The 22,724-nt window shown below is 36.3% G+C and overlaps 4 protein-coding genes and 1 pseudogene across 5 annotated transcripts; 3 read left to right on the top strand and 2 right to left on the bottom strand.

Moving 5' to 3' along the window:
• Window positions 1-116: 116 nt before the first annotated feature.
• On the bottom strand, window positions 117-1,026 carry LOC146906847 (uncharacterized). The gene is made up of 3 exons (XM_085728976.1): window positions 1,000-1,026; window positions 450-855; window positions 117-400 (listed from the first exon to the last, which is right to left on the bottom strand). The coding sequence occupies exons 1-3, from the start codon at window positions 1,024-1,026 to the stop codon at window positions 117-119; spliced, it is 717 nt and encodes a 238-aa protein (XP_085585102.1).
• Window positions 1,027-4,217: 3,191 nt separating this feature from the next.
• Window positions 4,218-4,646, top strand: LOC146906846 (uncharacterized). The gene has a single exon (XM_085728975.1). It carries the CDS (start codon window positions 4,218-4,220, stop codon window positions 4,644-4,646), a length of 429 nt encoding a protein of 142 aa, XP_085585101.1.
• Window positions 4,647-6,717: 2,071 nt separating this feature from the next.
• LOC146906845 (F-box/kelch-repeat protein At3g23880-like) lies at window positions 6,718-10,494 on the top strand (annotated as a pseudogene). Its single transcript, XR_015017509.1, has 2 exons — window positions 6,718-8,051; window positions 10,138-10,494. The product of XR_015017509.1 is annotated as an F-box/kelch-repeat protein At3g23880-like (transcript).
• A 3,634-nt stretch (window positions 10,495-14,128) lies between these two features.
• On the top strand, window positions 14,129-14,752 carry LOC146906844 (putative lipid-transfer protein DIR1). The gene has a single exon (XM_085722585.1). The coding sequence runs from the start codon at window positions 14,192-14,194 to the stop codon at window positions 14,504-14,506; it is 315 nt and encodes a 104-aa protein (XP_085578711.1). The 5' UTR covers window positions 14,129-14,191; the 3' UTR covers window positions 14,507-14,752.
• Window positions 14,753-20,417: 5,665 nt separating this feature from the next.
• On the bottom strand, window positions 20,418-21,389 carry LOC146906843 (uncharacterized). The gene has a single exon (XM_085728974.1). It carries the CDS (start codon window positions 21,387-21,389, stop codon window positions 20,418-20,420), a length of 972 nt encoding a protein of 323 aa, XP_085585100.1.
• Window positions 21,390-22,724: the final 1,335 nt, after the last annotated feature.

The raw sequence follows: 22,724 nt of genomic DNA, 5'->3' as shown, positions 1-22,724 counted from the left end.
TAATATAAAACGAACATACGTATATGTCATAGAAATAGGAAAATGTACGGAACATGTCATAATAATACATCATGATCATCATAGTCAAAAAATACATAAAAAAATCCTAATAATAATCAGCCCTGCCTACCCTGCCTCTGCTGCCCCCTGCGCCGTCTGGCAATCTGATAAGTAAGGGCAGGACGAGTAGCACTAGCTATCCGCATGACCTCCTGAACAATCTCCTCTTTGCTCATCTCGGCTTGCCTGGCCACAATATCATCAGCTATGTGCGCCACATCCCGGACGATCGTCAGTGTGTCAGGCATTTCCCTGGCATGCTCCTCCTCAATGAGCTGCTCCACGTTCGCCGGCCTGGGAGGGGATCCTTCATCAGGTGGGAGAATGCGAGGGTGAGAGACTGGCATACCAAGCCATGTATCCAGGAGCATGCTGCCATGGTCTCTCACACCTATCTCCCCAAACAGTGAATAACCATGACTGAGCGTCCATCAACACAGTGGTCAGCATCTGTGTAGGCACCAGAGGGACATCTGACGGATGTCTGGGAATGTCCTGCACAAAGGATAACTGCCTCTTTACCCGCTCAGATAAATGACGGTACACCCTCTCCTTCCCGCACATGAGCCATCCCAAGTAAGTGCACAATATCTGAAATGGGTGCATGTCTCTGTGATCACCATAGGTAGAAAACCGGACGTCATCCACCTCCAAGCGATCCAGGTGTAGGCGGTAATGGTGCACATCCTTATGCCCTCTGCTAGTAAGCCATCTCCCAGCACATGGTCTCTGCGGCTCCCACTCCGGGTTACGCTTCCTTGGGTAAGGACTTGACAAATGCTCCAAAATCCATCCCTACAACAAAATAAATAATACACAAAAATAAATATTCGAGTTAAATATTCAATAAATCTAAAACATTATAAAATAATCTAACATGATAATATCATTTACTCTAATAAATTCATAAAGAAATTAAGATAAAGATTGAATTATTACCATAAAAAGAGTCGTACAGCCAGCCATCGTTCTGTTATTCAAGATAACAGAATCATCCAGCATTAGTTTTAAGTGTTATTGTTATTGTTATTGTTGTTGTTCTTGACCAAAAGCCTATCGTTATCATCCTTGGTTTTTACGGAAGATGGAGAAGTTTATTCACTATGTAAATTTGGAAGTGTGTGTCAAGCCAACTCTTCCTAACAATAAAATGATAAATCACTTTTTGATATTTAAGATGAATCTTTCACATATTTTAACACGAAAATTGCTTTTTTGATAAAGAATACTTCCAATTGACACAAGTAAATGACCTTAATGTCCCTGGCGGTAGTTAACTACCGCTGGGAAACACGCCGGTAGTTAACTGTCGCTGAGTCCCAGCGGTTGTTAACTACCGCTGAGTTCTGCATCTTAAGAACGTAGTGTTGCATGCTAACTTCTCAATTCAAACCAAAAATCACCCAAACTTCAATTTGCTCGAAAATCAACCAAATTTCGTCAATTAATTCACAAGTAAGTACCTTTCTTCCTATTTACATGTAATGTAGGCTGTTTAGGTTGTTAGATTTCATAATTTTAGCAAAATGTTTAGGGTTTAGGTTAGGTATAAAAATTGAAAATTATGATATAATTAGATGTTGTTTATGCTTGGTTATGCTTGGTTATGATAGAATTATGATAGTAAGTACCTTTCTTCCTATTTTACGCTTGGTTATGCTGACATTGTTGTTTAGAGTAGGTTTATGTTCAATGTACTTGAATTTGATGTTGAATTAACACTAATTGTGCTAGTACTTTAAATGCACTTAAGGTGTTTGATGAAATGCCTAAGTGAAATAATCTTTCTTTTTTTGTGATTTTTTTTTTCCAAATATGTTAAATTTAATAATATATATATGTTATGTTGGATTTTGAATATGTGAATATGTGAAATTTGTTATGTTATGTTGGATTTTGAATATGTTATGTTAAAATGCACTTAAGGTGTTGGATTTTTTGGCAACTTATTTATGTTTTTTAAAATTTGTTTTGTACAGATATGGCTAGGGATACGGATGAGCAGCAGCGGGTTATTAGAGAGGATAGGATGCGGAGAGGTAAAGAGGCGAGTACCGTTAGTGCTCGGAGAGAAAAGGGGGATGAAAACCCGTATGTCTCTAAGACTCAGAGGCGCAGGGACCCGAGGATACATGGAGAGGGCTCACAGTCACAGGCACATGTGGATTACTCCTCCCAGGTGGTTGATCCGACACCAGCGCATGATTATGCGGATGAGGTTTTTTTTGGATATGATCGGATGCAGGAGGAGAGCATGTTTTTTCAGCCGCCGCTGCAGGACGAGGCAGATGATGAGGGGGTGCCACATGATGTTATGGAGGATTATCTTGAGGCAGATAATCCTGTTCCTGAGGGTGAGGGTGAGCCTGAGGCGGCGACTCAGCCACGACGTCGTCGTGCTCAGTTGATACCACCGTATCCTGCTGGAGAGCCTCCCTTTCCTGGAGGACCTGAGACCACGTCACTATTGTCCGACTACGCGAGACACGTGGCGAACCCTCTTTGGGTGAACCATAATAATGTAAGTGTTTAAATTGTTTAAAATTCTTTAAATGTTTTAAAGTGATTATTTAAAATATTATGTAGCGCAAGTGTTTGAATTATTAAATATAATGTAGCGTAAGTGTTTTAGTTATTTAAAATAATGTAGCGTAAGTGTTTTATTTATTTAAAATAATGTAGCGTAAGTGTTTTAGTTATTTAAAATAATGTAGCGTAAGTGTTTTAGTTATTTAAAATAATGTAGCGTAAGTGTTTGAATTATTAAATATAATGTAGCGTAAGTGTTTTAGTTATTTAAAATAATGTAGCGTAAGTGTTTTATTTATTTAAAATAATGTAGCATAAGTGATTTATTTATTTAAAATAATGTAGCGTAAGTGTTTTATTTATTTAAAATAATGTAGCGTAAGTGTTTTAGGTATTTAAAATAATGTAGCGTAAGTGATTTATTTATTTAAAATAATGTAGCGTAAGTGTTTTAGTTATTTAATATAATGTAGCGTAAGTGTTTGAATTATTTAAAATAGTGACAATGTCTTATTTAATTTGAATTTCAGATGTGGCAAGATGAAGTGGGTTATAAGAGCATAAATGCAGGGAAAAGGTTGAAAGAGCTTGATAAGCCAGAGGCGGGTTTGAGGTGGTTTTGGGAGCCTGTGGAGGGGTCTGGCCTCCATGGTTTGATACACGCTGGGTATTCCACTGTGACCCATGCCATGATACGTGCTCTATGCGAGAGGTGGCACACGGAGACCAGTAGTTTTCATCTACCTGTGGGGGAGATGACGATCACTTTGGACGATGGGTATAATCTCCTGCACGTTCCTATTTACGGTCGCATGCTGGAGCACGACGAGGCGATGGATAGGGACCGTTCGATTGATCTGATGACCAGGTTGTTGGGCATGTCAGATGCTGATGCCAAAGCTGAGGTTAGGAGTGAATCTCCTGGTCATATCAGTTATCCCGCACTGAAGCGGGTTTATGAGCAGCACCTGACTGAGGCTAGACGACTTGAGGATCCACAGTCGAGGGAGGAGATGCAGGAGAGAGCCAGGAGGAGGGCGTGTTGTGTGAGGAGTTTCCTTCTATATCTCGTCGATTGTGCGCTGTTCACTAACAAAATGAACAGACACATCGACTTGATATATCTTGATTGCATGGCGGACTTGGGGGCGATTGGGAAGTGGTCATGGGGAGGGATGACCTTAGCCTACATCTACGATTATCTGGATGATTTTGTTATCTTGAATAACAGAACGATGGCTGGCTCTATGACTCTTTTTATGGTAATATTTATCTTAATTTATTTATGAATTTATTTTATAAATTTTATTATCATGTTAGACTATTTTATAATGTTTTAGATTTATTGAATATTTAACTCGAATAATTATTTTTGTGTATTATTTATTTTGTTGCAGGGATGGATTTTGGAGCATTTGCCAGGTCCTTACCCAAGGAAGCGTAACCCGGAGTGGGACCCGCGGACACCATGTGCTGGGAGATGGCACACTAGCAGAGGCCGTAAGAGTGTGCACCATTACCGCTCACGCCTGGATCGCTTGGAGGTGGATGACGTCAGGTTTTCTACCTATGGTGATCACAGAGACGTGCACCCATTTCAGATCTTGTGCACTTACTCGGGATGACTCATGTGCGGGAAGGAGAGTGTGTACCGTCATTTACCTGAGCGGGTGAAGAGGCAGTTCTCCTTTGTGCATGACGTTCCCAGACATCCGTCAGATGTCCCTCTGGTGCCTACACAGATGCTGACCACTGTGTTGATGGACGCTGCGACATGGTTAGTACCTGCTTGGGGAGATGGGTGTGAGAGACCATGGCAGCATGCTTCTGACTACATGGCTTGGTATGCCAGAGTCTCTCACCCTCGCATTCTCCCACCTGATGAAGGATCCCCTCCCAGGCCGGCGAACGTGGAGCAGCTCATTGAGGAGGAGCATGCCAGGGAGATGCCTGACACACTGACGATCGTCCGGGATGTGGCGCACATAGCCCAAGATATTGTGGCAAAGCATGGAGAGATGACCAAAGAGGAGATTGTCAGGAGGTCATGCGGATAGCTAGTGCTACTGAGCCTGCCCTTACTTATCAGATTTTCAGGCGGCGCAGGGGGCAACAGAGGCAGGGTAGGCAGGGCTGATTAGTATTAGAATTTTTTTATGTATTTTTTGACTATGATGATCATGATGTATTATTATGACATGTTCCATACATTTTCCTATTTCTATGACATATACGTACGTTCGTTTTATATTATTTCTTGCGTTTTAATTTTACCATGTTCCTGTTAAATATTGGGTGAATATGTTTAGGTATTATTAGATGAAAATTTTAGAAGAATTTTCAATTGGTTATTTGATAAAAATCTTAGATGAAAATGAAAATGAAAGTTTAAATTGGTTAGGAAAGACACTGGAAGATGGAAATGAGTTTCTGGAAAATGATAAGCACGTAGCGGCAGTTAACAACCGCTACCTTCAGCTTCAGCGGTTGTTAACAACCGCTGAGTCCCAATGGCTGTTAACTGCCGCTGGGGGCATTAACGTCATTTACTTGTGTCAATAGGAAGTATTCTATGTCAGAAAAGCAATTTTCTTTTAACACTCAAAGAATCGTGCTAGCCCATAAAAGAAGAAAATACGTGATTGTGTTGCATAGTGATTATCAATAGCTAGCAAGAAAAAGAAAAAATTATGGGTGGTCTCCAACTTGACTTACAAAACTCATCTCAACTATATACGGTACATTATTGGGTACATCTAATCTAATTTCTATACTAAAGAAAATTTTTACAAACAAAAAAGAACATTAGTAAAGAAAAAAGAACATAAAACATAAATTCCTTTTTTAACTTTTATTTTTAAAAAAATATTGTTTGGTCTACTGAAGCGAATTATATAACCTGAACTCATCCAAAATATGTCCGGTTTATATACTCTAAACTTGTTTAAGACTGTGTTAAAACTTGTATTTTATAGAGTAAGAGACAATTCAGTTAATATAATCTGAACCTCTCAAATACATGATTTGTTGTGGTCCCCAACGCACATAAACTTCTATAAATTATGACTTTTTCATGAATTTAAACAATTAACCTTTGGTACAAAAAAATTTTTTTTTTAACTATTACCATTTCCAAAAATAAAATAAAATATGTCCTTAACTATTTATTTATTTAATAATTTGCCACATAGGCAGGGGTATAAGTGGTATATGGAAAAACCGGGGTTTTCACTTTGGCGCTTTTATTTCCCCACCCGAGTACGAACGAGTAGTACTACACTCTCATTGTTTTCTTCCACATTTCTGCTGCTATAGAAGCATAAACCCTAAATCCTCTCAACCTGAAAAATGAAATAAAAATCAATAACCAAAACACTCGAAGAAAGAGAAAGCATTTCTTCACTATTACCGTTTTCTCTCTGATTCCATTCTTCACTTCTCATTCATGTTCCATTTTGTAAGTAACGTTACTTCTCTCTTCCTCATTCTCCTTCATTTCTTCGAATCATAATCTTCGTGATTGCGTTGTTGTTTATTTTTGATTCTTGATTTACTGCGTTTCTAATCGTTTTCGTTGCTATTTCTCTGATTTCTTGCGATTCATGCAAATTTTCCAACTAAGCCTTGTTTGAATAAACAAATTACTTAAGAGCATCTAGCATAAGCGCTTATCATATATGTACTTAAATATAAGCTACTTCTATTACAAAAGATTAAATGAAGTTAAATTATTTGCAAATAAGCTAGTATAAGTTGTTTCCATAAGCTATTATGTAGAGAGCCGATGAAAATATTACCCAAACAGCTTATGGACATATATAAGGCTCCATTTGGATAAACCTAATTAAGCGCTTAAAGCATAAGTGCTTATCATATAACTGCTTATGTATAACCAATTTCTATTAAACAAATTATAAAATCAAATTGCTTTCATATAAGCTATTTTCTTAAGCTACCTTCAAGAGGTCATAACTTATGGTCATATCATAAGTTATTTCCCAAAGATCTGTTAAACAGTTCTACAAGTAATAAGCTAAAAGTGATCATAAGTTGTTTCTCTGATCTTCTGTGTGTTTCAAATGATTTATCAAATTAAGAAGTTATTTTTATGCATTTTTTCAGGAACTTGTTAGAAACTTTTAGGGTTACACTTTCTTGAAGTTGAACTGCTGTGGTGCTGTTCGTTGTGATGAATATCCTTCCTCATCCTCCGCCCAGTGCTGCGGATCCATCGGCAGCGGTAATCTTCCTTCCCGATGATGTTATCATTGAATTCCTGACGTTTCTTGAAGTGAAAGATCTGATACGAATGAAGTGCGTGTGTAAGTCCTGGAACACCATCATCTCTGATCCAATCTTCGCTAAAATGCATCTTAAGAATAAGAAGCGAACAAAGATACCACATCTCGCAGTTCTCTCTGACAAGTCTGAAGGTTCTGGAGATTGTAGAGCGGTACCCATTTCTCGTTTGCTGCAAGAGATGAAGAAGTCTTCGTCGAACCTTACCCACGATGATCTTCCTTACCACTATCGATTCAATTACAAGAACTGCGGTGGTATTGTTGGTTCATGCAATGGATTTGGTCTGCTTGCTCGGCTGTTCTTTCACCGACAGTCACTATGTCGAGAACTCACTCTCTTTCTGGAACCCTGCCACAAGGACTAAATCTGATACATTAGTGTCCTTCCACGCTTATTCGAAGCGCCCCCATCATGAAATTTGCAAGTTCGCGCTTGGTTATGATAATTCAACTGACACATTTAAGGTGGTGTTGCTAACTTTTATAGTTGATGGCAACCTTGGAGCTGTAGGGAAAACCGCTGCAAGAGTTTTCACTTTGGGCGGCGATAATAATAATAATGCTAATGCTTGGAGAGTTATTCAATGTTTTCCTGTTGTTGTTGTCCCTCATCGTTTTTATTGCACTCAATGTGATACTGTTTATTTGAATAATAGTATCAATTGGTTGGTCTGTCACAGCAAGAAGAAGAAGAATCGTACCATTGAACAATATGTTATTGTCTCGCTTGATTTGAAGACAGAGACATATAAACATTTCTTGCTCCCTCAGTCTTGTAATAAAGAGCTACTTACCCGTCCATTGCTTTCTCCGACAGTGGACTGTCTTTCTGTGTTAATGGATTGCATGTGTTTTTCTTATGATTTCAAGAAAACCCATTTCATTGTATGGAAAATGGACGAATTTGGAGTTAAAAACTCTTGGACTCAATTCCTTAAAATTAGTTATATGAATCTTCAAATAGACCGTCTTCCTCAATTGATTCCATTGTGTCTGTCTGAGGATGGTGATACAATCATATTTTCAATCAACCAAGCAAACCAAGCAATTCTTTACAATTGGAGACATAACATAGTAAAGAGAATTAAATCCACCAATAGAATTACGTGGAGCACAACCAAGGTATATGTTGAGAGCTTGATATCAACAGACTTGTTGCAAGTAAGTCCCTGTTCCATGATTTACTTGTTTGAATTTGAGTTAAATTATGTCCGTGTACAATGTATTGGGTCATTATTTTCATATCATGGTTTTTATTTGATTATATCGTTGAATGATTTATTTTATTTTCCATTTAAAGTCATGGTTTAACTTATAGTAATTAGCAAGGATTAGTCGTTTTTTATTGACAATTAGATCTTTGGATTTTTGAGCTTTTATGTGTATGGTGCTCTGGTTGTATTAGGTGTAAATACTGGTAACAATGAACTTCAATTATTAGCTATGAATGTCTTCAATTTTATGTCATTTTTTATTTTTGAGCTTTTACGTGTATGGTGCTTTGGTTTAACTTGTATTGTTTTCCTAAACTTCGACCTAATGGTCATGCCACTATAGCGTTTTGGGGCCCAACCTCTACACTTTACTATGCACCGTTGACTACAGAGTTAGATAAACCAAATTATAAGCTTGCGTGCATTCTATGGTGCAGGAATACAACTAACCATTACTCTATCAAGTTGCAATCTGATTGATTTCCGTCTCTATTTCTTATGTGCAATATTTAATTAAGGAAGCCAAGGTTGTAGAGTGCAAATAGTTTAGGTACTAGAATGTTGCTAAGTGGTGCTTGCTGAAGCGCGGCCATTTATTAACACTAAACGCTGCTTACATCAGAAAATTTATTTCGCTTGCATATGTGAACATGTCTCATGTTGGTGAAATTTCATCTCTTTTCATTCCTTTTATTTACAAGACTTGATCTTATTTGCCACCGATTAGAAGTTCTCAATCATCTAAAATCGAAATAGGGTAACATATGTGTTACTCTAAAGTTTTCATCATGTACACATGCAATTTTTCTAAGCTTATGCCACAATTAATAGTTCAATACCATGCATTGATAGATTATACCCTTTTTACTGCACATATGGATGTACATAATCAATAGTTCTATCCTGCACATAAATGCTTGTAATTTATCTGCTCTTATGTTTAGCTTACATAAATTAGTGATATACAATGTAAAATCAAACCATTTAGGATTTACAGAGAATAAACTATAGAGCATATAGCGAATAAGGAGATATAGAAATTTGGATTGGGATAAGCTTAATATCAAAGAAAGCTAATGAAGGCTGGTGGTTTGAAGTTGTATCTTCCTTTAATTTGGCATTGTATAAAATCTTTATGCAGGGTGTTAATTCAAAATACATAAAACCTAGTAGAATTGTTGGATCCCTTGTTTACTGCAAAAATCCATAGGATCGCCTCTGTGTAGTCCATCAAGTTTTCAGAATGGATACTTAGCAGTTTATAAGTCGAGTCTCGAGCAGTGTTGTCGATGGCGGAATATGCAGATGACCAATAATCTGCTATATAAACACGCCATTGCAGCTTACGGCGCCACCATGGTGGACATCCCTTCAAAAAATGGCTAAGGTGGTCGTAAAGAATTCCACCATGTCATTCTGCGATGGCGGTGCCATGACCGCCACTTAACAACACTGCTTTTGGGAAGGAATACATGGGTTGGAATTATGAAGTGGTCATGAGTTAAACTCCCCATAATAACAAAATAACAACTAACATTTGTCATTTAAAAAAAGAAACTCTCTATGAAGCATCTCAGAATAGTATGATTTAAGAAATAGTGTAGTCATTGCCAAATGAAAAGGCAACACTAACCTAGTTTCCAAAGAATGCATCCTGTTGAAAAAATGAGAGAATGCTGAATCATTTCCTGATTATAGACTGTGATGATATTGATTCCACATCTGTTGGTATAGAAGCAGAGGCGTATAGGTTCTCTCAATGTTTGATCCCACAGTAGCAAATGAAAGCACATGTAATGAACTGTTTAACCATGTCATATTATGTCTAATAACTGCTTAAAATTTGTACAGGTAATGAACATGTTTGAATTACAAAATCACTTTTAAATAAAGTATTAGGTAGTTTTGATTAGAGTTTTGATCAAGGTTTCAACAATTATATAAGTTATATTATATGTATTTTTTAGCCTTTTAATTAATTTTGTTACTTTGGTAAAAAAGATAAATTAACTTTGTTACTTTGGACCAAGCAGGATCATGATAAGCTGAAGCAACTACGTATTTCATCTGATTCTCCTAGTAAGAAAGACACTGATCATGCTCATACAAAGAGGTCCTCGTGGATTGTTAATGCTAGCTTGTGTTGATCAAGCACTGAAGCAAACTGTTCCCTGCTGTTTGTCCTTTAGATATTGTTTTTAATTTTGATTGCACGGATAATATATCATATGATGTTAAAGACATATTTACATTTCACATGTTTCTTGGTACATCCGTAGGTTGTTTCCTTGTTGCCTCATCCGAAGGTTAATTTTGAATCTGCAAAATGTTCTGTTGTGAACAATGTTTTGCAGATGATAAGTATCTTAGTACATGATGATTTTTTGAAATTGGCCTGTGAAGTTTTTTGTGTGGCAGATTCCATGCAAGACATTTGTTTTGAATTACTCATTCAAGGCTTTTTGAACTCTATGAGGTGGCCAAGTTGTGGTGCGTTAGGTTTAAGTGTTATTGTTGTTGTTCTTGACCAAGAAGCCTATCATTAGGTTTTTATGGAAGATGGAGAAGTATATTCACTATGTAAATTGGGAAGTGTGTGTCAAACCAACTCTTAACATTAAATCACCTTTTGATATTTAAGACGACTCTTTCACATATGTTACCACCCAAAGATTTGTGCTAGCCCATTTGTTAAAGTTCTAATCAAATGGAAAACTTTGCTTTTTTAAATACGGCAATTGTGATTGGTCATCCATGAGGATGTTTGAATTGTGATTGGTCATTCTTAAGAATGTTTGAAAGGGAGGATGTTGTAACATGAATAATTAAGTATTAGTGAATTAGGTCTAAAAATATGATCTCTAAATATAAAACTAAGTTTGTATGTATGGTAATTATTGTTTTCTGAAAGGTCGTATGGTAACTATTGTTATTTGTTATTTTAAAAGATATTTTTTGATAGAATGATAGAATTTAAGTTACATAATACGTAGTAACAAAGAGAAAAAATTATGGGTGGTCTCCAACTTGATGTAAAAAACTTATCTCAACTATATATTTTTTTGTTAAATTTTTAGGTACTTTGGAGTTTGGTTGGGTACCGATACCTCGTAGACAAAATTTGTTTAACATATATATTTATTTGAATATAAACTAATATAAAAATATGACATGACATTGAATGATTGAATTAACCAAACTCGATGGGTACCATTGTGTTCACCATTTATTTTTCCTTATATCTAATTTCTATACAAAAGAAAATTTTTACAAACAAAAAATAAGATTAGTAAAGAAAAAAAAGAACATAAAAGATAAATTCCTTAATTTTAATCTTTTTAAAAATATTGTTTAGTCTAACTTACTTTTTTGAGTAGAAGAGGAGTAGAAAATGAAAAAAATTAGCCAGATCGTACGGGGCTTTTGACCCAAACTAAGCCCAAAAAAGATACTAACCAGGCCTGACTAGGAGGAAGAGCAGCCCATAGCACATAAGTAGCTTAAATATATGAAAATTGTTAACTATACCTTAAAATTTGATATTGCACCGCTACAGCTTTGTTTTTTCTGAAAGAAAGAACACCGCTACAACTTGTAATCACTGCAAAAATTCATTTCTGAAATTTTTATTAGTCAAAAAAATTTCTAAAATGTTTACAATTTTTTTCCAAATATTTTGTCTTCGTCGCAAAGATGAAGCTACCATAAAAGTAATTTGAAAAAACAGTTTCTTTTTTGTCAAGTAATTTAATAACCAGAAACTCACCCCTTAAATGAACATGTGAGGAATTTGGATTTGAACCTCAACCAATACACACTACAATATCAATGATCTTCTAGTGGCTCCACCAACACAATAAAAAAATCAACCATCAATAGCCCCAAAACCTTGTCACAAACCAAGCAGAACGTAGTCCAAAATAAACTCAATTGTAACACACTTCATACAATAGAAACAACACGATTAGCTTCATATACCCCCTACCATTCCCATGGTCTGCCTTCTTGGGATCAGATTCAACAATTTTTGCATTTTGAGGTAGCCAATCCTATTGTAGTGATATATTTAAGCAATTACAATTGGCATGAATTCTACTTCCTTTTAGAATTTTATATATTTATAAATGTAGGGTGATAGATGTACATTGATAGATGCTGGGTGACAAATACACACACCGAAAGAAGTTAATCAATTTCTTAAATAAATATAAGTTACTTTTAGAGATTAGTAATTACACAAAATTTGATTTACCAAAAAAAAGTACATAATGTTTGTTTTCTTATATGGGTTTGTTTAACATGTACAATCTCTTGTACATGTTAAAACAACTAAAAATAATAACTTTTTAGGGGAATATTATATGTCCCGAGAAAGAATACAGCGAAATCATCCCCAATGCAAGGCATCCATTGGATTTATCAATTGAGTAAAATACATGAGCAGATGAAAATTAAAGGGGCCCACCATTATCTCGAGATGAATTTTCTCGCTGTATGTATCATTACCCAACTTTTTATTCAAAAACATAAATTATTAGTTAAAAAATTATGTATTTAATATAAAATGACAAGTTTAAAGACAAACTTACCATTTTAAAGTAGTGTTCGATTTGGATTCTATCCATCTCAATATCTCAAGCTTACTCGAATTTTTTCAGGTCTTAATCCTCTAGTTTCTATAAAAAGGATTAGATCCATATAATCTAGAATTTAACTTGAAAAAATAAGTAAAGTTTTTCAAATGATGGTTCCAGCCGAAACACACACTACATAATTCATGGTTTTTTAATTAATTATATAAATTTAAATAGTTTTTCTAATTTTTGGACTATATCTTACGGATCAAACCACCAATCAACCTCTGTATGTTTTTATTTATTTATGTTTTTTTTTTGACAAAATATTTATTTATGTTTTGTTATTGATAGATTGACTTTTTTTTTTTTTTTTGAAGGATTAACCATTATTGATAGATTGACTTGTTGATCCGCCAACATGTTATAGTCCCTTTTAAGGTGATTTGGTAGAGTAAGTCTTACTTGGTTTCGATATAGCAACGAATTAAAATTATTTGAACACACATAAATAAAATAAAAAATTATTAAAATGAGGCAACTAAATTATCTCTCTTTTAATTATTTTTCTGTTTGTGTGTAGGTGTTTAAATAACGTTGATTAAGGCTGTGTTCAAAAAAACATTTCTTGATTCGGTGATGAAGCAAACAAGACAAGTTGATGATGAAAAAACTTGAGAGGATGTGTGAATGATCTCAACATTAAAATGCATTGGGTTCTACAACTTATAACAGTAAAAAGTAGAGTTCAATGTATTTTAATACTGAAATTATTCACATAACCTTAAATATATTTTTTTCTTCGGAATTTAAAGGATCCAAATTCCATTTAACAATTTTTCATTTTAAAGAAATTAGTAATTTAACTTATGACCCCTTCATTTTGTTTTATAACCCGTTCCATTGTTTATGAAGTATGTCTCTCTAACCAATCTAAACGTGACAAAATAATGACAATATCAAGAGCATCTGTGTACTATTATTGAACATTTTGTGACCTCACATAATATTCCATGAGGAACACGACAGATGTATAAAAAAATAAGCTATAATACAATTGTCTGAAAAAAGCAAAAAGCTACTATGATCTAACAATTCAAGGTTTGTCCTCTTTACTAAAATGTAATTTTATTTTGAAATAAAAGAAGTTATTAACAAATAACTTTTATCATTGAAAAAACCAAATATTATAACTTGAAATAATATAATTATGAATTATAAAAATTCACTTGTAACTTTTATATTCTTTTTCAAATAATTTTTTCTATCAACAATTCAAATTCAGATTTGCTTCTCTCTCTAAAAGTGTGTTCATTTTTATTTTTAAATAATCCAATCCAATAATGAAAAGTGCACACCAATCTCCAACCCGTGACTCCATGTACAGCCATTTCATATTCACGGGTTCATTACATATAGTTTTAGAATAACTTTCTTCTATAAATAAGTTACCAAATCCATTACATAGTTTCACACCAAAATTATTGAATTACAACAAAATTATTGGCGAATTATGGTGATGAAAGAACATAAGAAATTGGTGTCACTACTTATGATGGTAGTAATGATGGCATCTATGTTGAAATTTTCCAATGGCATTAGTTTGTGTAACATGAATGAAGATGGACTTGATGCTTGCAAGCCATCAGTGACTCAACCAAATCCAGCAAAACCATCCCCTAAATGCTGTGAGGCTCTTACTGGTGCTGACCTTCAATGCCTTTGCTCTTACAAGAACTCAGCACAGTTACCTTTCTTTGGAATTGACCCAACTCTTGCTGCTTCACTTCCTAAAGAATGTGATCTCACTCCTCCTTCTAACTGCTAAGCTTCATTTATCTATAGTTTGTGTATGTGTGTGTTTGTGTTTGTCTTTGTTTGTGGCTCATAATATTTAGTGCAACTAGCCTTATTATTAGGGTAAACTATGCTAATTGTACTTTATTTGTTTCATGTATAAGTATGTTTTATTTTGTGGCACAATATAAGTCCCTTTGTATGTGTAAATTTAATTTTTCGTGGTTATGTTCAAGTGATTGATGAGATATAAGTAATGACGAATTATTTGAGAGAACCCGATCTTGAATCATAGACTAATCAATGGTTAGACTTTAGTTATCTTTTTCATCCAAATTCCGGATTAACAAACCACCTTTCTTTTCATAAATTACAATCTATTTTTCTTTTTAGAATTTGAACTAATTGATTATTGGCACCATAGTCTAAAATAAACATGGTTATTTGAATTTCAATTGATGCGCATCTATATTTTATTTTCCAAAACATAAGAAGACATTTAAAGATTGATAACATTTTGTTTCTTTGTGTTTGAATTGGTGTGTTGAAACGAAGCAAAGTGTGTTAATAATCACTAAATAGAGTTCCCTGCATACGCTGAGTCTCCACATAAGGCTGACTTAACTAACACTCAAATATTAGTATGCATTTTTTCGAGATGAAAATATCAATAGTATGCACCCCGTAGATTGCTCAACCTGTGAAATAAAGCGACCGGAAGTTATGCTCTGATCTAAAAAATGTCCATAAAATCGTAACCTCCGATAGGTTTTATGCGATTCGGACTTGTGATACGATATTTCAAAGTGACTTTTGTGAAAACTGAAGGGCCCGTAGAGCAACCACCCTTAAGGACAGTCGAACAATCCAAAGAGTCCAAAACATCAAACTTGACTCAAAAGTCAACATAGTCACTCAATAAGGTCCACAATAGTGGAGGGACAAAAATGTCAACAAATTTTTTTTTGTAACAAAACCAAAAGAAGAGCACATGAAGACATGAAGTCAGCTCACGAGAGAGAAAGAGAGAGCAATGAATCATCTCATTTTTATTTTTTACGGAGTTAAATGCGGTCTCATATTAGCACAACAATTGATTTCTTGCTTTGCAAGTAATTTTAAATAATGAATGTAAATCAAAAGAATAGAATGAGAATGGAGAATAAAGAAGTTAGAGAGGGAGGGAGAGAGAGAATGAAGTTTGTTGTAATGTGTTTTTCATTGATTAATGAAAGATTAGGGATCTACAACTTATTTATACACACATGACTTATAGGTCAAGTTATTAGAATTATCTATAGTCTAATTAATGCTTAACCAAAACTGAAAACAATTTTGTAACTAATCTCTTATTGTAATTATGGATTAACGATCTAATACACCCCTTTAATTCATAATCCTACAAGCTTATGAGACCTAACTTGTCCCTCAAGTAAACGAATCTGTCTAGCTTCAATGCCTTGGTAAATCCATTTGTTAAAATTGTTTAAAATAACATATTCAAGGGTGAAAATACAAAAAAATTGAGAACTAACATAGATAAAGAAAATAAATGAAAAAAAAGTACTTGGGTTTGGTCAACTTCATTGTTGTTGAGGATGAGACCATGCGTGTAGCAGATGTTGCTCCGTCTTTCACTAGTATCAACAACAAATTGAGATGGTACTGAGTTCGAATAAGGGAACAAGATCAAACAACAACAACCGCCGAAATCGAGCAAAACCAATGAGATCGAACGAAAAACAAACACAACAACGATAGGGAGGACGAAACGTAGCAATGGCGAAAAACACTCAAAACGTAACAACGACGATGGAGATGCAAAACACAACAAAAACGACGAAGATGTAAAACGCACCAACGAGAACGATCAACCAAGGATTCAAGTTCTATCAGTGAAGAAAAATGGGTATTTGATGAATAAGAATGTGAGAAACATTGAAAATTTTAGGTAATGGGTATTTGGGATTGTTTAATTCCATTTTTGAGATTGCGAATATTGGATTGTAAATCTGAAGAACAACTGTGTATATTGAGAATGAGTATGGACAATGGGTGTTAGATTTTTCAATGGGAGGGTAAGAAAAAAAGTATCCCACTCGTAAAGGAAATAAAGGGTCTAAATTGGAAAAAAAAAAAAAAAAAAAGGAAGTACAACTAATATCAGGTGAAACAAAATTTATTTAAGATGAGGAAATTTGGCAATTGCCCCATGCTAAAACTTGCCGGTGAAGGATATGAAAATGCTATCTTGGCTTTGGATTCTTGGTAACAAAAGTAAATTAAATTGTTATGTTTTCAAAGCTCGTAGTTGCTGAAAACCTCTCTTTGTAATGGGTTAGAACCCTCCCATTATTCATTATTGCTAATAAAAAAGTAGAAGAAGGAAAGTTTAAGTATCTAGGGTGTCCTTCAAAATTGTTAATCAAGCTTGGAAAATATTTTAGCAATGTCATTGATGTTGTGATTTATTTTATTACTTAAATAATTTTTTTTTTTGAAGAGGCTAAAATACTTAAATAATTTATTTTGTATAACTTAAAGTAAATTAATTCAATTAAATAATAATAAAACTTATGAACTCCTTCATCATCATAAACACCATACGGCGTCCTCAAAACCTAAATCTAAGGGTTTTTTCATCATCTTCTGTTTTACCATTGTATGCGCACTTCATCCCGCTCTTTTCTTTTACTTCGATAAATAATTAACAAATTTCAAAGTTAAGATTAAGGAGAGAAAGATGAGCACTGTGGAGTTGAAGGATACTTACGCCACCACGTCGTCGACGGAGCATGGTCGATGAATTCTTATCTTCGGCGACCCCAAGTCCAAATCTAACAACATCTCACCTACACTAATGGCAAATCGCAATGCTTATGTGTTTCTATGGTTGTGCTAGTTGTGCAAAACTAATTATTATTGTCCCGTCTTTCTCAAATTCTTATTCATTCTTGTAAAATCCCAACAGATAAATCAAACGTCTTCACTCAATGGTGTCTCATCTATCTCTTCATGAAGGACGCTATCATTAGATGATTTCACCTTTTTATTTTAAACCCTTAAAAATCTAAATTCTTTGTATCTCAAATCACTTCTAATATTTCCTCCTGTTCCACCTAATTGACAACAAATTTAAAAAAAAAAATGCAAATAGAGAAATAAAAAATGCATTTAATTCTTTTTAAAAAAATATTTTTTTTGAACAAACAAAAATAAAATATATTATAACAACTGCGATTATCCCCGCACAAGGCGTGCTAAGAAGGATAACCACTCAAGAGTAGTTACAAGAAATCAGTGTTAGCCAAAGCGAAACACCGACGGAATGTACAAACAAACAGAAATTACAGGTGGACGCCCATACAGAGGAGTGGTGACTTCCACCATTCATGATAACTATACATAAAATTTGTCTGTTTGGACTTTAACCATAAAAAAGATGTCAACTTAACCTTTTCAACGAGTAGGAAAGGTGTCGAAGCCATGTTGTTAAACACACGATCATTCCTCTCTTTCCAAAGAACCCATACCGTAGTAAACCAAATAATTCTGAAAAACATATGAGTAGATCTATGCAAACCAGGCATTTTAATAAAGTGATTAAAATGTTGAACAATATCACCGTGTGAAACTGAAGAAATACCCAGCCAAAGCCAAACCTGAGACCACAGTGAACCGAGGATGTCACATCCCAAAAATAAGTGATTTGTTGTCTCTTGATTTCCACAACCATTCACACAAGCCGCATCTTCTTGAGAAATCACCATCCGCCGAACCAAATTATCCTTTGTTGGAAGTCGATTGCGAAGAAGTGGCCACACAAAGACCGATACCTTAGAAGGAATCTGCTGATGCCAAATATCGACACCGTGGTGCCTATCCCCCACGTCGGACGTGGTTGTAAGGAATCGATAAGCCCTACGGACCGAATATCCCTGCAAAGGATCTAACAGCCACCTCTAAGTGTCCTCTACATTTTCCTGAAAAACAAAGTTATGGAATAACATAGAACACTCCCTCACACTCTCCTCCTCCCAAGCAAACAAGCGTCGGCGCCACACCCTATCCCTCCCCTCAACCGCCCCCAACTCCCTCCACATTTTCTCCACCGAACACTCCTTATCTACAACCAAGTCAAAAAGGCGAGGAAATTTAATTTTCAAAGGAATTTCCCCCACCCAAATGTCATGCCAGAAATAAGTACCCCTCCCATCTCCAACCACCCTCCGAATATTATTATCAAACCACCTACCAACTCCCTCACCAACCCCTCCACAGATCCTACACAAAGACCGCCACCAAGCCGAACTATGGCTAACTCCCTCTTTCAACCGACCTCCCTCCTCACCATACCGAGCTTTTAGAACATGGTACCACAGTCCCTCCTTGTCCACCATCATCCTCCAGCACCATTTACCCAATAAAGATAAATTAAAAACGCCCAACCTCTTAACCCCCAACCCTCCTTCCTCCTTTGGAGTACAAATTGACTCCCAATTAATCCAAGCAATTTTCCTAAAATCCTCACTCCCCCCCCCCTTTTGAAAAAGGAAAGAAAGTAAACTGGCAGTGAGGACATGACAAATTTCAGAAGTACCAAACGGCCACCGAAAGAAAGAAACTTATGGTTCCATGACGACAAGCGCGAGACAATGCGATCAACTACAGGTTTCCAAAAAGAGATTTTTCTAGAATCACCTCCGATAGGCAACCCCAAGTAAACAAAAGGAATGGTACCTCTGCGGCAACACAACAACGATGCAGCCTCTGACAACCAAGAAACAGGAATATTAACACTTGTTAACATACTTTTGTGGAAGTTCACTTTGAGACCCGAGAGCTCCTCAAATAAAAGCAACACCGACCTCATTGTACGGACATTTAACCAACCCTTTTCACCAATAATTAACGTATCATCCGCAAACTGTAAATGCGTCAACCGAACCTCATCATTGGCACCAATACCGTACCCCTTAAACATCTGCGCCCTTTCAACAGTATTCATTAGCACATTTAATCCCTCAGCTGCTAGCAAAAATAAGAAAGGCGACAAGGGGTCACCCTGACGAAGACCCCGCTCTAAAGGAAACTCATCCGTCGGACTACCATTCACTAAAACAGACGCCGTTGCCGTGCTTACGCATTCAAAGATCCACTTCCTCCACTACTTTGGAAAATTCATATTTGCCATTACAGAGTCCAGATAAGTTAAATCAACAGAATCATATGCTTTTTCGAAGTCCACTTTGAACAAAAGAAGCTCTTTTTTCAACCGAGACGCTTCATCGACTGCTTCATTAGCAATTAAAATACCATCTGAAATTTGTTTCCCTTTAACGAAAGCGGACTGGGCCTCAGATACCACACTGCCTATCACAGACCGTAGTCTGTTTGCAAGAACCTTATACAAACTTCCAACCAGAGAAATAGGTCAAAAATCATTCAACCTTTGCGGACTATTAACCTTCGGAATAAGAGCAATAAACGTGGAATTTATGCCTTTTGACAACTTACCATTCCGATGGAACTCAACTATAAACCTCAACAAATCATCTTTCAATAAACTCCAAAATTCTTTGATAAAACCAAAGCTAACACCATCTGGTCCCGGGCTCTTGTAACTGTCACAATCCCATACAGCTTGTTTCACTTCCTCTAGACAAAATGGCTTAGTCAGTATCCCAGCCTCTGCAAAAGATAGTTTTCGGAAATTGAGACTCTCTGCACCCGGCCGCACTACATCCCTAGATCGAAAGTGATTAGAAAAATGATTAAAAACAGCCTCACGAATATCATGAACCCCCTCAACAATGCCGCCATCAGTAGAAACCAAATGGATGGAATTAATGCGCCGACGTTGGGACATATAACTATGGAAAAATTTGGAATTCGCGTCCCCCTCGTTTAACCAATTCATCCGCGATTCCTGCCAATTAATACTATTTTGCAGGCGAGCCAAAGAATGTAGTGAAACACTGCCAATTAATACTATTTTGCAGGCGAGCCAAATAATGTAGTGAAACAGATAGATCATGAAACTCAGTAATCTCCGTTTCCTGAATATCCTCAATTTCAGCTTTAGAATCTAAAGCATACATTTTGTCTTTTACCGTCTTCATTCTGGCCTCCATATTCTGAACATGTTGAGAATGCCAACCCTTCAAGCTTGACTTAATCATTTTCAATTTCTGCTGTAGAACAAAACCAGCCCACCCTTGACAGTTAAAGCTTTCCCATTTCTCGCGTACAAAATTAGCATAACCAGGAAGGTCCGACCAACATTTAAGCATCCTCAAAGGCCGAGGCCCCCAATTGGTTTCGTCAACGTGTAACATCAACGGTACATGGTCAGAGAGTCCCCGTTGATAAGCCACCTGAATACAATGCGGCCAAATATCACACCACTTATTTGACAACAAAAATCGATCCAAACGACTCATGGAAACCCCATCACCTCTATACCAAGTAAACAGTCTTCCACAAATAGGCAAATCAATTAACATACTATCGTGAATAAAATTGTTATAAACCTCCGCATCCCTTTGTCTAAAAAGCAGTGCTCGACCCTTCCTTTCATCAACACCACGCACAGAATTGAAATCCCCACAAACACAAATACATACATCATTATTATTTTGAATATGCAATAACAGATTACCCCATAACACCTTTTTAGCCTCCAAGTCGCACGGTGCGTAAACATTAAAAATAGCAAAGTCTTCGCCAGTGAGTAAATCCTTACCCTTAATTACCAACACATGACTAAAACTAATAGAAGATATGACATCAATCCGAGAAGCATCCCACACTGTAACCATACCACTAGAAGCTCCAACCGACAGTTGATAAGAAAAATTATGCACACTGTCACCCCACAACGATTTAACCACCTGTTCATTCATGGATTCCATTTTAGTTTCTTGCAAACAGAACACTAAAGGATTTTTCTCCGACACTAATCTCCGCACCTCCGCCCTCTTCTCACCACCACCCAGCCCCCTAACATTATAAGTAATAATCTTCATTTAAACCTCCCTCACCCCGCACGCCTCTCCACCACCACCGTCAGAACTCTCCCTCAACACCCATCTTCGTCCCACTGAGCTTCTCAAAACCACCAGCTGCCCTCCACTCTCTCCTCCCATCCCTTGAAAGCAAATTAAAACTATTTGAGATATCACAATTAACCTTCACCCCAACCACCTTACCCAACTCCCTAACATCCTCTTTTACCTTGTCCGCCTTGCCTTGTAGATGCATCCAATTTACCCAGTCATTAGTACCTGAACCAGAACCTGTGGTGTTAGAAGCTTTAGATAAAGTTGATATTGAAGCTTCTGAGGGCTTAGAAGTATTGTGCGTTGTCCTCATATTATTCTTGCGTTTATTTTTCTTTAGTAACGGATAATCTGTTGTCGATCCGAAGCCGGCAAGCGCGCTATTTTCTTCATAAAGCAGACTGAATGAATGACTACTCCACCTTTTTTAACCGCTGCTGGCTTACAAGTTTTTGCTGAAGGACCAAGTGTTGATTTCGACTTACTCTTGACAGATGAATTCGCCTTACGAGTTGAGGAGAACACCACACCTCCTTCTGATATTGTTTTCTGATTCTCCATCCAATCTAAACTCCAAGGGCCCATCTTGGTACAAGGTTTCACCAAAGGATCTGAAACTGGTTTCTTGTTAGCCATATATACATCAGCTGAACCTACTGCAGACTGTACGGGTTTTAAAATAGGAGAGAGATTATCTTCACAAAATTCATTTCCACTCCCTTTTTCATCACTGTTGGGCGCTACATTACTTTTAGTAGACACATCAACAATTTTCTCATGTACCGGTTGTAAAACAGGAGAGAGATTAACTTCAAAAAATTCATTACCACACACTTTCACGTCACTGTTGGGCGCTGCATTACGTTTGCTAGACACAACACCATTTTTCTCATGTTTACACCACTCATTTTGCAAGTCAGTGACAAGATCATCCAACTCCCATTCTCCGTGCACCTCGTCCAAACCGTCAATATTATTGTTATGTAATCCCTCTTCCGGTGTCGAGTCCACTTCACGTTCCGTCATAAAAACATCCTCACCTAAGTCGCATCCCCATTCTTCCACAATTTTCACAGCATATTGCCTCCCATCAATAATAAATTCAGACAACTTATTTACTATCTTGATTTCTGGTGTGACTACAAGAATACGAGCAAAATCTAATCGAGCTTTATCCGCAGTGCATTC

This window comes from Medicago sativa, chromosome 7 (genome assembly GCF_051527215.1).
Source record: "Medicago sativa cultivar Bolivia chromosome 7, Bolivia_mono, whole genome shotgun sequence".
NCBI lineage: Eukaryota > Viridiplantae > Streptophyta > Magnoliopsida > Fabales > Fabaceae > Medicago > Medicago sativa.
Note: the sequence above shows the minus strand (reverse complement) of the source record. Positions and strands in the feature narration are given on the sequence as shown.